The sequence below is a fragment of the Nannobrachium achirus genome (genome assembly GCF_963921795.1).
Source record: "Nannobrachium achirus genome assembly, chromosome: 5".
Classification (NCBI taxonomy): domain Eukaryota; kingdom Metazoa; phylum Chordata; class Actinopteri; order Myctophiformes; family Myctophidae; genus Nannobrachium; species Nannobrachium achirus.
Window position 1 is genome coordinate 2,354,579 of NC_137814.1, and position 15,431 is coordinate 2,370,009.

General features: G+C 40.9%; 1 protein-coding gene across 1 annotated transcript in view; it reads left to right on the forward strand.

The window, feature by feature from the left end:
* LOC308286170 (nuclear GTPase SLIP-GC-like) overlaps window positions 1-13,496 on the forward strand; it is a gene marked incomplete at its 3' end in the record, with an annotated part of 20,529 nt that extends 7,033 nt beyond the window's left edge. The window contains exons 8-17 of the mRNA XM_080727126.1: window positions 1-99; window positions 276-607; window positions 722-836; window positions 1,916-2,024; window positions 3,098-3,231; window positions 4,180-4,261; window positions 5,588-5,654; window positions 6,655-7,060; window positions 11,558-11,619; window positions 13,337-13,496. The exon at window positions 1-99 is cut by the window's left edge and continues 23 nt beyond it. Coding sequence (XP_080583252.1) covers window positions 1-99; window positions 276-607; window positions 722-836; window positions 1,916-2,024; window positions 3,098-3,231; window positions 4,180-4,261; window positions 5,588-5,654; window positions 6,655-7,060; window positions 11,558-11,619; window positions 13,337-13,496 — 1,566 coding nt within the window. The remainder of the gene's footprint in view (window positions 100-275; window positions 608-721; window positions 837-1,915; window positions 2,025-3,097; window positions 3,232-4,179; window positions 4,262-5,587; window positions 5,655-6,654; window positions 7,061-11,557; window positions 11,620-13,336) is intronic.
* Window positions 13,497-15,431: the final 1,935 nt, after the last annotated feature.

The window sequence follows — 15,431 nt, forward strand, 5'->3', positions numbered from 1 at the left end:
CTGGAAGATCTCAATGACCGCCACTCAAAGACCCGTCATTATGTCAACGGAGCCTATGGAATACTTTCTCTGATGAAAGGGGCCAATACTCAAGGAATGGTATGGACATGATACACACACACACACACACACACACACACACACACACACACACACACACACACACACACACACACACACACACACACACACACACACACACACACACACGCGCATAGTCAGGTCTACATTACTATGGTTGTGTTGTTCTGATTGATTGCCAAATCTGATTTCAGGACTCCCTCAAAGCAGACGTGTGCAGACACCTGAAGACGTTGCTTGAGGAATGGATCAGTGAAGTTGATAAAGCCATGACAGAGTGCTACGAGGCTTTTGAAAGGAAACTAAATGAAGGGGTTGCAGAGTCAGAGAGGTCAAGCGAATCATGTGAGAGAGTCTTGAAGCGTACATTACGTTATCTCTCCCATTACACCCAGGTGCAGTCTTTGGTTGAGAACAACGGCATTTACAAACCAAAATCCAAAAAAGGAACCAAAGTGAATCTCAATGAGAGATTATCTAGATGCTTGAGAGAGAAGATTAATCCAGAGTTCTGCAAGACCTTCCCGTAAGTACCTTTTTTATGCTGTAGCAGTCATACAACCATGTCTACATTACAGCATATTCATTTAATAATAGAGGAGTCTACAAGTCAACTCAATGCAGATCCTATCCATTTCAGGAATGACAGGCAACCGACTGGACTCATCAAAGAGGCCATCCATGAATTCCCTCTGGTCACAGAGAGGGATGAGCACAAGGAGCTTGCACTGCAGATGACTTTTATAAAGACAGAGGTTTGACTACACCTCATTTTGATGGGTTTTGTCTCTGAATAGTCAGCGGATATCTTAGAAAGGTCCTGGAATAAATTACCCTGACACTCAGCCTGAATTGACATTTCGTTTCACTTCATTATTCAGTCTGAAGTCAGTTCCGCCCACGGCGTTTGCAGGGATGGGCGTTGCCAAAATGAGGCACTGTTCAGCGATTGGTTCACCGACCAACACATGACATAGTGTTGTTATGTGTGCCTGGCTGGCTAGTGGCTAACCTGTTGCTAACCAAAGAAACAGTCAGAATAGGAGCACTACGAACTAGTAATCAAACACAACTTAACATGCCTGCTACTGGTGTTTCATAGCGAGATCGATATGATCGCATTTTACCGCAATTTCCCGTGTTTTACCGCAACACGATGTGCGGTACGGTACGGCGGCGGCGCTGGTGTACTTGGAAACACACATGAGTTCTGGGAAACCCCCACCCACGCTGATCACAAGACGCTGATTCACGACGCTGATTCGCCCGTTTGGATTTTCAACCGAGGCAGTCCTCCTCATTGAGAGTGATTCTAGACCTGAATCGCCAAAACAAAAAAATTAAAGGGGTTTGGCTAGCGATTCAGGGTCTGGAACTAGGTTAGGAATAAATTCCTTACCAAAAACTTTCTTCACCAATGTGTTTGTAAAGGTCTAGTAACACACCTCACAAAGACTGAAATTCAGGAGAATCCTTGACAAGGAATGTTTTTTTTGTGCAAAACAAACGCTTGCAATGGATTCAGAATCATGAACAATCCCTAGTTTGACCCCTCACATGCTACTTGAAGCATATTTATTTTGGTGTGTTTTATCCTTTATATATTTAATTTAATGGGACCCCAACTTTCATCAGCTGTAACGGATTCTCCCAGTGAAAGTGAATTTCAGTCTTTGTGAGATGTGTTACAAACACATTGGCGAAGACATTTTTTGGTAAGGAATTTATTCCAGGATTTGACACTATTTTTAAGATATATCCCCCGACTAGAAGAAGAATAAAGACTTTCTTCTTTATAATCGGAGTGTTCCTTTCCTTTCCTTCTCTTAAACAGGAGGAGAAATTGAAGAGAAAACTTCTCGACCTTGTCCGCGAAAAAAAGAAAGACATCTACTCCAGTCTAGAGAAGTCAATCCAGGAATCTATGCAGCCTGGCTATGACAGTAAGCCATGTTTTCACTACAATTCCAGTATTTTATTAACAACGAAATAATGTGCGCAACTTCCTGGCATAGGCAGTGGGAGAGTCGTGTTTGTATATTTGATTACTGTATTTGATGTAAGCTGATTCTTTGAGTAGCCTATCTGTACTTGAGTATTTGTATTTGTGGATATGTGGCAAGGTACAAAGTACCAAATATGAAAATCGCCGACCACGCCACCTGGAGGACCATTATTCACACTGCGGCCATCTTGCCATTAAGTCCTGTGTAGGTACAGTTTTCAATGCAAATTTCAATCATGGCCGCCAGGTGAATATGGTCAATAGCAGGGGTCTTCAACGTTTTCAGGCCAAGGACCCCTTAGTTGAGAGAGAGATGGCGCAGGGACCCCCACAACCTGTTCATAGATTCCATATAGTTTCATTGTTTGACAGCACAATCATCAGTGTATTTTGTCAATTTGTGTTTTCAGATATTTAACCACTTGAACTTCAATATTTAATAAACTCTGTACTTAGTCTGCTCTTTTTCCCCTCTACACAAAAGCTCTTTGCCAAAAATAGCCGATCTATAAGCTCACAATGCCTTGCAGCGTGAGGCGTTGTGAGCTTGTAGATCTGCTGTTTTTGGCTAAAGTTCTCAGAATATGGACACTAGGGTTCAAGTGGTTAATATAAAAAAGGAGACAAAAAAAAAGTTTCTATCACTCAAAGATTTGGAGGACCCACTGCAGTAACTCTGGGGACCTCCTAGGGGTCCCGGACCCCCTGTTGAAGACCCCTGGTCAATAGCATAGCCATATAAAGGACCCCCTGTTGAAGACCCCTGGTCAATAGCATAGCCATATAAAGGACCCCCTGTTGAAGACCCCTGGTCAATAGCATAGCCATATAAAGGACCCCCTGTTGAAGACCCCTGGTCAATAGCATAGCCATATAAAGGCATAGCCATATAAAGGTAGTCGCCTCCTCCGGGTTGGGGCCTTGGTAAAAGAGGACTGGCGTCACAGAACGGGACGCTCAGTAGGCTCAGTATATGAGAAGACATTTCTTGAATATGTTTGTTCTGTGTAGAAGCGGCAGAGTACCGTGGACCAGGCATGCTGGACAACATGAGGAAGGCATTGGACGAACATCTCACTGCATCAAAACCCACCATGTTTGAGAAGGCTAAGACAGACATGCTGGAGCTCATGTCCCGTCTGAAGGTTGGTCCAACACACATGTGTTGAATGAATTATCTCTGGCCCCGGGGATGCTATTTAATTACTAATAGAACCGGCCCGCAGGCCGCAGCCGCACACGCACCAGCGTTAACACAACATGCTAAATGTACAGCTAAGGCCAGCCAACCACAAACCACATTTCATGCTTTCCTTAGACAGACAGCTGAAGCCAACCAATCACAAACTTCCCCTTGAGCGAAAGCAGGAAATATACTGCTGTTGCCTGTTCTTTCAATGATTAATTAATGTCTAATATAAAGGCCTATACTGCAATAATATACGCTGTGTTAGGTCCAGGTTCGATAGGCTATGTGCAATCATTTCAATATGTTTTAAATACACATTGAAACAGTCCGGCCCTCGACTTGTAGTAAAACTTTCTTTTTTTTTTGTGTATTTAACTTTGACATCCCTGGTCTAACTAACACTAACTCTGTCTGGGGCGCCCGCTGGCCTGGTGGTCAAGGCGCATACCAAATACTAGGCTATGATGCCTGCTGGCGTCGCCGGTTCGATTCCCGATCCGGACGACCTTTGCCACATGTCATTCCCCATCTCTCTCCCCATTTCCTGTCAGTCTACTGTCCTATCAATAAAGGCATAAAAAAGCCCAAAAAACTAATCTTTGAAAAAAAAAAAAAAACACTAACTCTGTCTCTGGAATCTGAAGGTTTGTCTAACACTACCTCCATATCCAAAATCTTGACCCAATGTCAACTGCTCAAAATGTAGTGTAACAAAGGTTATGCTCAAACCATATTGGCAGACATATTTTCAATTGCACACCACATGAATTCACCCCCAAGAATTCACAGAGATTACTCTTTTATTTGTATTTGCAATTTGATGACCACAGGAGTAATTTATTGAAAATAGATTCACAATTTCACACACGTCATTGTGGCACTGAACAGTTCATCTTCATTTCAGGATGAGTTGCTGACGACTCTCCAAGACGACATGCAGAGATCCATTGAGCAGTCACTCAAGACCAACGACACGTCAGTCCCAGGTAACATAAACATTGCATAATCAACCAGTGGTGTGTATATGGAATGCTATAATTGTTACAAAACATATCGTCACCGTCTGGCCAAAACCTCTTAAAGGACAACTCCTCCCTAAATCACTTCTAGGCTCATTTTCCTACTTATATTGATCCATAAAGACTGTCCATGGGGTCTATTAGGTCTTATATTGATCCATAATGACTGTCCATGGGGTCTATTAGGTCTTATATTGATCCATAATGACTGTCCATGAGGTCTATTAGGTCTTATATTGATCCATAATGACTGTCCATGGGGTCTATTAGGTCTTATATTGATCCAAAAAGACTGTCCATGGGGTCTATTAGGCAGAAATGCTCCTGTTGTCCAGTTTCCCCAGCAGAACCCAGCAGCTCTCATAGCATAGAGTGGAGCCTATAAGCCTACCGCTTTTACACTATTTGTTGTGGTCAAAATAATTTTTATTTTTCATGAATGTGCTACTAGTAACTAAACACATCCATGTCATCGTTGTCCCACACAAGCCATCACACTCTGCTAAACAGATGTTATGATGTTATGTGTTTTACAGAGTCCCGGAAAGGAAGCCCTGTGATTGCCAGTTGTGCCGAATGCTCACCCCAAAACATTATTCATGAAATTGTGGTGGCTTGTGTGGGACAACCAAGGCATGGATGTGTTTGTAATGACAACTAGTAACACATTCACGAAAAAGAAAATCACTTTTGACCACAACAGATAGTGTAAAAGTGATAGGCTTATAGGCTCCACTCTATGCTATGAGAGCTGCTGGGTTCTGCTGGGGAAACTGGACAACAGGAGCGTGTGTGCCTATTAGACCCCATAGACAGTACATTTTGGATCAATATAAGTAGGAAAATGGGCCTTGAAGTGATTTAGGGAGGAGTTGTCCTTTAACTCCATTTTTGAGGTTTTAGATTTTTTGGCATAAATCAGAGCTATTGAACACCCTTTACATCTGAGTGTTGGTTAAAATAATATTGAACCAATGAAAAGTGGTAGAACGTGCTTGGGACAAAACCTCCTAACTCCACACTTTCTGCCAAACCAGCTAACTCCACCCGATTGGCCCTCTCTTTTTTACATAAATATGTGCTATTATTGAACACCCTTTACGTCTGTGTGTTGGTTAGAATAATATTGAACCAATGATAAGTAGTAAAAAGCCCTTCGGTCAAAACCTCCTAACTCCACTTGGGATCATTTTCCAGAAAATGAACATTTTGGAGTTAGGAGGTTTGGGCCCGACAGCAGAGATATTCAGTTGGACACCGTTGTGAAATAAATGTTAAACAATGTGGTTGCAGATGTCACTGAGCAATATGACAAAGTGAAGACATGCCATGAGACACTGGAAAAGACTGCACATACAAGGTGAATTTAATTATCTTTGTATAATGTTTTTGCAACCATAGGTCGCAGTTTAGTATGAGGCAGTATGGTTTAGTGATGAGTTTTCAGCCCAAGGAATGTTTTTCGAGCAAAACAAATGCTTGCATTGGATTCAGAATCATGAAAAAAACCCTAGTTTGACAGTTGACCCCTCACATGCTACTCAAAGCAGATTTATTCTTTGTATTATTTTCCTGTTTAGTAAAGTCAATGAGACCCCAACTTTGATTGGCTCCCACAAAGTTTCCCAAGGAAGTTGGGTTTGGCAAAGTTCAGAGGTCATAGTAGACACCTTTATGAACACATTTTGTGAAGAAAGATATTGGTAAGCATTAGGGCTGGGATGCGATTACAAAAATGTAATCTAATTAATTACAGGCTCTGTGATTGATCAACCGCAATTAATCGCATTTTAATCGCACATCGATATTTGACCTGAGAACCTTTTTTTATTCACATTTTGTTGTACGAGTGAATCAACAAGTGAGTTTTTTAAATCTAAATTTCGCATCCACTGGGCCAAGCAAAGCGCTCTGATCGGCTACTTCTCCCTTTGTGTTTGTTGTCTCTTCTTGGTTGGTGCATCGCTATGATCAGTATGCCCGAAACTGAAGGTTCTGTGGTGAAAAAACTAAGTGCGATTAAAATGCGTTAATTCTTTAAATCGCGTACATTTTCTGTAATTAATTAATCGCAATTAATCAGTTAAAGTCCCAGCCTTAGTAAGCAGATTGGTCAAAGACTGTTAACTTTCCCTAACTGAACCCTTGATGCTGAGAGCCAAGCAGAAAGCACTGGCTCCATTGGGTCTTTGGTAAGACTTGGCCGGGGATTGAACCCCAACCTCCCAGTCTCAGGGTGGACACTCAAGGCCACTGAGCTGCTATTTAATTATTTTTTAATTAAATATTTTTTTAATCAAGTCCCAGCCCTATTAGGAACTCCACAAAACGTTAAAAGACGAGCCTGTCGTTGCTTTCAGACGGAGCCTTCCACCCACTGGACACCGGCCCTGTGGAAAGAACCACTCCTGTTGCCGTCAATCTGCAGAACTTCAACAATGCATCAATCCTCGCACTGGACAGCCTGTCCTCCTGAAAACCCTGACCACATGTGTCACTCCCAATGTGATATATGCAATCCAATGTCCTTGTCCCAAACTGTACGTAGGAAAAACAACCAGCCAGTTGAAAATAAGGATAACACGGCATAAGAGTGATATAAGACAGAATAAAGGCGCTCTAGCAAAACACTTTGCTGAGCATGATGACCATTCAGACACAGACCTTACATTCTGGGCCATCGAAAAAGTAGAGGGAGGAGATTTGGACCGGAAACTAAAAGAGGCAGAAGGGCGGTGGATAAAAGAGCTAAACACACTTTCCCCGGTTGGTCTAAATGTGTATAAAGCCTAGGCAGCTTTGCCAGGCTGCTTATTACAGTACAAGCGACTTTGGTCTCTTTATTTCTGTAAATTTGCTCGTACTTATTGGTAGTTTGCAGTTTTTTTTTTTGAATTGTATTTGGTCTGGTTTCAAAGTGCTCTGCCTTTTATTAATTCCGTTTTGGAGATTCTGTTGATGGATGTTGTGCTTTTTTTTTTATATATACTTTATTGTGTCAAGGGCACATTATAACATTCTTCAAAACTTTTAACATGTTATGTCCTTTTTTTGTTTTTAAGGACATTTTAACACATTTTTATGTATTTTTTTTTCTTCTTTTTTTCCCCCACCACCACATAGAGCAAAGAAAGAAATCCACACAAAAACTATAAACAGAAACATTACAAAAAATAAACTAAAAAAGAGAGAATAAATAGGAGACTTTGTTATGTAATTGTTGTCATTTCATTAAAACAGAGAAACAGCTGCTATTGTTTAAATTAATATTTATATCTAGAATACTTTAGGTTTGAATACAAAATGGATGGATGTTGTGCTTGATTATCGATTATCCTCACTACTAGGCAGCTGCTACATGGCAGTGATGTCATTTCCTATTCAGTGTTTTTTTTTTTCATGGTGGGTTTTGTAAAGCCCAATGTAACGGAGGTGATCCGAACCTCCCCACCTGGCTTCGAACCCCGGTCTCCCGCGTGAAAGTCCAATATCTTAACCATTACCTCAAAGGGATATCCCTATGGAACGAGGGCAGCTACAAGACTTTTGACTCTCTCCGCCACACCTACATTTGTACAGTTTGTATTGGTGTGTTTTTGTTGTTGACTGTGACCAATCTGTATGCCAATGAGCCTGTGATGAGCATTCTATTGTAAATACCAGCTATTTTCATTGTGTGATTTATTGTCTCCACCAGCCGAAGGCTGAGGGGAGAGTATGTTTTCCCCTCCGTCCGTCCGTCCGTGCGTCCGTCCGTCCGTGTGTCCGTGTGTCCGTCCGTGTGTGTGTCCTCGCAGTTTGTGTGCAGCTAATCTCAGTCGCCGTTGGCCCGGTCGCTGCCAAAGTGAGCACACACATTCCCTGGATGCCAATCTAGAACCTCTGCCCTAAATTTTTCAAATGGCCCTCATGGTGGCGCTATAACAGGCCCATTCGTCCTGAGTTTGTGTACAGCTAATCTCCGGCGCCGTTGGCCCGTTCGCTGCCAAAATGAGCACACACACTCCCTGGATGCCAATTCAGAACCTCTGCCCCAAATTTTTCAAATGGCCCTCATGGTGGCGCTATAACAGGCCGATTCGTCCTCCCAGTTTGTGTACAGCTAATCTCCGGCGCCGTTGGCCCGGTCGCTGCCAAAATGAGCACACACACTCCCTGGATGCCAATTCAGAACCTCTGACCCAAAGTTTTCAAATGGCCCTAATGGTGGCGCTATAACAGGCCGATTTGTGTGGCCTGGTGGAGACCTGTGCTCGGAAGAGCACTGCTTCTAGTTATTACTGTTTTTCTGATGATATCTTCTGCATAGTACTGTACTGTGTTCTATCTGTCTGTCATTCAACGGTGTATGAGTTAAATATCTATCATAGTACTGTGTTCTGTCTGTCTGTCACTCAGTGCTATGCTGGTTTGGGAGAATCCTTTTAATGATCCTTGTAATGAACTAGTAGTAGTAACTGTATCGAAATATCGTTTTTAACTTAAAAAATCGAAGTATATCGAAATGAAAACAGCTAAAATCGAGTCGTATCGTTTTATTTTGTATCGTATCGAATCGGCAGTGCAAAGAATCGATTGTATCGATACTACCTACTTGTGCATTGTATTTTGCATTTTTAAGAAGAAAAAAATTAAAGGAGGGGTTTAATAACTTTTCCATTCCGTGTAGCTACACTGGTCTATCGATAAATGTGTGTAATCTCTGGGTTCATGTCAAGGTGCAGGTTTGTCAATATACCATGTATTTGGCAGATACAGTAATCACTGTGTTTACTTATTTATATCCATAATAATGGACATGTTTCCCTTAAAATCCTGCAATATCCACAGACACCTTTCACACAGATTTAATGTCTTTGCTAAATAGTTACTATATTGATTTTAAATCATTGAATTGAATCGCATCGCCATGAATGAACCAATATCGTCCATGTATCGTATCGTCAACCATGTATCGTGATATGTATCGAATTGCTATTCAAATGTATCCTTACACCCGTATAATTTACTCATCAACTCATGTGACTATTGTTTATTGTTGGCCTTTTATATAAAGGCCTTATAGCTTGTCTTGGTGTGCCACTGTCGATTCTGACAGAAACTCTTGTCATCTGAAAGGTTTTCTGGACTAAATATAGGATTTTAGTCGACTAAAACTACAGTTGATTTTGTCAACAAAAAAAATGTATGTTGGCAGGCCTTGATGTTATCCACCACTGTTCTATTCTGATTGGGTGAACATTTGTTTTCTTACCACTTCACCACTTTTCAACCTTCATATAATTGGTCCACACTAATGTTCATGGTATAATAGCAATTAATAATAATACATAAATATATTGACTGGGGCTGTGGGCAGTTCGTTTAGCAGTGACATCATCGTTTGGCAGATAAAATGTTTTATCTGGCTTCCATTATACTACTGTAACTTCTCAAGAGAAATCCAGTGGTTTTTATTAGATTGGATTGGATTCCCCATCGATATTGTCACTTGTAGACAGGTTTCTGAACTGTCCCCAGCCCTCCTATGAGACACCAGACTGAATATATATTTAAAAAAGAAATCTATTTTATCATGAACATTAGCGAGGACCAATATCAAGATAGGCTGAACAGTGAAGTCGTTAAGAGTGATATAATTGTATTTCCTCTTGGCCTGCAGTGCTCTGTCTGCAGTCCCCTTTTCTGCCAGGAGAGGGCAGAAAAGCTCTTAATATTGTCTGAGGAATCAACTTTAGAGAGAAAACACAACGGGCAGATTTCACTTCTGGATTTGCTTATTTCTTCACTGTATGAGACGTGTATATGTGAGGCCTGTGTGTTTTTAAGCTATGTTTGTGTTCATGTGCCTAGCTGAATTTGAAGGCATTTTCAACCTACAGTATCTGCATAATATATTTGGTCCTCACCAATGTTCATTATAAGATGTCACCCATTTAGCTCTGTGTCTCAGAGGTGGGCTGTCTTTGGACAGTTCAGAAACCTGCCCACAGCAGTCACAGTTTCGATCATTTCAAACTGGGGAAAACATTACAGAACATGGCTTTATCTTTCCAGGAAGAAGAGGTCTGTAGTTCTAGCTTTTTTTATTTTATTTTTAATACAATATTTTTTCTATTGACCCATTAAGATTCCAGAAATGTAGCCTATTAAAAGGTAAAAAAAAACGTGTGTTTCTATGATCTGTGCATGGTTCTCAAACGTTTTCATGTCAAGGAAAGGAACCCCCAGAATTATATAGGATATTATGTAGGCTATTTGGACACGAACCACCATCTCAAAATCTGTTGTGGTCTGGGGATCTTAGTATAATTTGATTCTTGGGGAAAGAATGGAAAATCTTTTTTTTTTTTTTTTTTTTGCAAAAAACTTTGGAACAATTTTCCAATTTTCTAACCGTGAAACTACCGTGAAAAATACAATTATACTAAGATCCCCAGACCTGTTCCAGGGATTTTATGGATTTTCATAGATGTGTTTGTCTGTTTCTTTGAAATGTTATAACGGGGTCTTCAACAGGGGGTCCGGGACCCCTATGGGGGCCTCAGAGTTACTACAGGGGCACACCACTCCAAATCGCCCACTCCTTTTTATATAACTGGAACCCTATAGATAGTGACCATATTCTGAGAATAGCCAAAAATGGCGCTGCAAGGCGTATAACTCTATGGTTGTGAGCTTGTAGGCCTAGATTGGCTATTTTCGACAAAGAGGTTTGGTGTAGAGGGGTAAAAGAGCAGACTAAGTACAGAGTAAAAGGTCAAGTTTATTAGGTTCAGCTCAAATGGTTAAATATCTGAAAACACAAAATACACTGATGATTGTGCTGTCAAACAATGAAACTATATGCGAATCTATGCTATGAACAGGTTGTGGGGGTCCCTGCTTGATCTCTCTCTCAACTAAGGGGTCCTTGGCTTGAAAACGTTGAAGACCCCTGTGTTAAAACATTTAAAATATATATATATTAAAACAAAACAAAAAAGATTTAAAAAAATATATATATTTCAATGTAGGAAAATAAAGGATTATTATGAGCCTTGACTAGAGGATGACCTGAGAAATGGTTTGATAAAATGTATATATAATATCTGCTTATCAAATTGCTAATTATGAATAGCCTAAAGCAGAAGGAGAAACGTACTTGTAACAGAGTAAGGTATTTTTATATTGTATTCGCTACTTTTCCTTGAATGAAAGGTTAATTCTTTATTTAAAATAAATAAATAAATTGAATATTTTTCCCACCACACTGCGGGTCAGTTCACTCTGGAGGTTGAACATCCGGTCCGGGAACGGAAACGGAAACAGCTCATCCATGTAAGGTGAAAGTGTCCAATCAACACACCGGATCCAGTAGGCGGGGCTTCAGGTTCAAATAAGACGCATGTGCAGAACGGCCCGGTTTCAACAGTGTGTTTGGAGGGAAACAACGGCCGCTGTGCAGAAGGTAAACACAACTTAATGTTGGATTAGTTTTATAGCAACGCTTTTATCCTCCAGTATTAATTTAACAACATTGTAATCAGGCCTGTTGGAGCTCAGCTGTCCAACTGGACACACATGAGAAATAATTAGGTTTAATAGCCGAGTGTTTGAAATTAATGATCTGCTCTGGTTTAAACCCTTAAACCACACTCACTGTGTGTGTGTGTGAGGGTTTGGAGATCTAATCCCGCCGTTTATTGATAATAGAATAAATAGATCAAACTATTAGCCTCGGATCAATCAAGGACTTCCCCCAAGCAAAGCGTTTATATGGCGATCGAGTCTTGATGTTCTGCTTGTAGTTTTTAAACCAAACGGCTCTTAAATCTCTATAAATATACACAATTTACAACATAAAGGAGAGACAGCCGCTGGCCGCCACGTAAAGTGTTTAAAGTGTTTAAGCTCAAAGCTACGGTCGTCCCCCGGCCGTACGGCTCTGTTGTGTTCCCTGATATCCTTTAACATTTAATAAACACTGATTTATTCCTGTGTTGAGTCTGAACGCTGCTCTGTTTCCTCCTTCACATCGGGTGTAATACCGGCGTTCACCTGCAGCGCCACCCACATAGTGTTATTATTAGCCTATAATAGTTCTGTGTTTAAACGTTGTGCGTCTCCATTCATGCATAGATTCTAAATCTAAAGTGATTTTCCTAAAGCCACAGATGCTACCCGTCCATACGGGTCATTGGTGTTCACTTAATATTCAGTATAGTTTACTAAAGAAGGGTTTAAATCCTGTCTGTGACTGAGTGTCATTGTGTTTCCTGGTTTACATGGGGTGTAATACCGGCGTTCACCACCTGCTGCAACAGCGCCATTGAATAACAATAGCAGACAGAGACATTAAATCATTGATTTATTGAATGATAGGGTTATGGAATATTACTGAATACAAAGAGTCCGTATGGTAGCATAACATCTGTGGCTTTGGGATTAACACTATGTTTAGAATTTATACATTTATGGAAATAAACAGAACGGATTCCAAACAGTTTTGGGTGACTGTTCAATAATGTCACCTTATTTGTATTATAGCCTAATAGCACTTTACATTTCATACGTTTCATGAAATACATAAAATAAAATGGGAGAGATGACAAAGCTAACACAATTTGTAATGGAAGCGATTCTGGCAGAATCAATAATTAATTTATTAAAACTATAATATGTTCTGGAAAACTCCACTTTCAAACACACTTTTCAGGATTCAGATTCAAAGGTAGCAGATCTACAAGCTCAAAGCGTGTAGCTTCACACCATAATTCAAGCTTGTAGATCTACTTTTTATGCTTTTGTGAGATTAAGATTAAGTGTGTGTGTGTGTGTGTGTGTGTGTGTGTGTGTGTGTGTGTGTGTGTGTGTGTGTGTGTGTGTGTGTGTGTGTGTGTGTGTGTGTGTGTGTGTGTGTGTGTGTGTGTGTGTGTGTGTGTGTGTGTGTGTGTGTGTGTGTGTGTGTGTGTGTGTGTGTTGCAGGTGACCTTCTGCAGACTCAGAGTGGACTAAACTTCATACAGCCAGTTTAAAACGCTGAGTCATGTCTTCTTCTAGCTGTGACTCAGGGTTTGACTCGCTGTATGGATTCTTCAGCCATAAGGTCCTCCATGGACGGAGTCATCAGAAGATAGCTGGTAATGGAGTGTCTGTGACTCAGGAAGGGGAACACGGAGAACCTTCTCAACCTGCTGGAGTCGACGCAGCGAAGCCCTGAGAGCTGAAACGCATAACGGTGCCAACGCACGCTCTCACCCTGAGTAACGAGGCGTATGGTGCCAGGGACGTATAGGGGGCCCTACAACCTACGTGGCTCTACTTACCAGCTATCTTCAACCGAGAGGCGCAAGGCTCGGAAAGGTACCTACCTGGATTACAACATATTTTTGAGATGGGGGTCCCTGGAACAACATATTTTGAGATGGGGGTCCGTGGCCAAATACATGTAATTTTGGAGGTCCTTTCACATGAAAAGGTTTGAGAACCACTGATTTAGAAGAAGGATTTAGAAGACACTTATAGCATCGCGTCAAAGATATTCAAAGACTTAAAAAATAGCAGATCTACAAGCTCGCAGCGCGCCACTCGTGCTGTGAGCTTGTAGATCTGCTATTTTGTAACAGTTAAATAGTAAAATAATGATTAAAGAGGTTCAAATCTAAAGTGACCCAGATTTGCGTTCAGGTCTAAAATGGGTTTGTTTAAAGGACAACTTAGGTTTTTTTTTACAACAAGGCTTCATATTTTAGATGTATTTAGAGAAAAGAAAAGATGAGTGTTAAAATGTTTTCATTCATTTCTTTTCATCGTTTGTGATTAGTTTTTGACTTTGAACATTGGAACACTACGAATACAAATGTGTATTTGTTTGGCTATTCGGCTTCTTAAACAAAAGTTGCACGAGGCAGATATGACAAATGATAAATAATTTAATTACTTTTATGCTTTCAACACAATGCATTAATAATGGAGTTGTCCGTGTGGAAATGGCAGATCTACAAGCTCAAAACGTCTCATCAGTCATCACGACACCTTCTGAGAAAAAAACAGTAATACAATTAACCCATTAAAACCAGGAAAGCATAGTGTAGGTTTTATTTGAACCATTTTAACTATTATTTTATACTTTGGCTGTTAAAAAAGACTAAATGTTGCCTTTTCTTTTCCTCCTGTGATTTCAGAACACAACGAGACTTCTGGAGAAGGTATGAAATAAAGAACACGATGGAGGTCTGTGGCTGGGTGAGCTTTCTGATTCCCACTGCTGCTGCTGCTTGTTTAAGTGGGCTACATGCTACGTGCTACCATACTGTGTCGTCATTTGCGCCGTGTCTCGTTTCACGTCGCTTGCGTGTCGTGTATTTGGTGCATTGTGTATTTTCACAGTGACTGCGCGGGCGGGGTGGCGGCCATCATTAACGTCAGTCCACATCACATGCAAACTCAGTCTAGGCCCAGCCTGTGATGTGGAGGGATGTGATGCGGGTCGTCATTCACGCCGTGTCTCGTGTTGTTTCACCAGACACAGATCCGCGACGTATCGTGATTTGCGTCTTTTATAATCTTGCATCATTTGCGAGTGAATCATGGTACATGGTAGCATGTAGCCCCCTTAACACTGTGTTTACAGCCATCTATGCTGTTAGGGCAGTGGTTTTCAACCAGTGGTCCAGGGACCACCAGTGGTCCTTGAGAGGGTTCCAGGTGGTCCCCAGTTAAATGGAGAGTTTGTAACCAAATGATCCCTTGTAGATCTTGAAGTCTTTCCATTTGGTTTCATTTTTACGCTCTCAAGTGTTATATTATTAAACATATTAAGGCTCTACATTTAGAGAATGTAGAAGAATTGCTATTTTGATCAACGGTTGCTCTCCTATGGCACCAACATACAGCAATTGTGGGCAAAATCTAAATGATAACAAAGGTATTTTGGTCTGAGAGGCTAAATGTCATCAAAGGCTGGCCCATGGCTCAAATGCTGAATAGATAATGGACCTTGATGTGAAAAGGGTTGAAAACCACTGTAGAGCAGTACAAAACTAACAGGGAATGCAAATGATGATTCTGTCATTTGCTTCCTTGGTTAGTGTGTTGTGAGTAGTGACCATGTTTATCTGAGGCTGTCTGGAAGAAACCTTGTCTCCATTTTTTA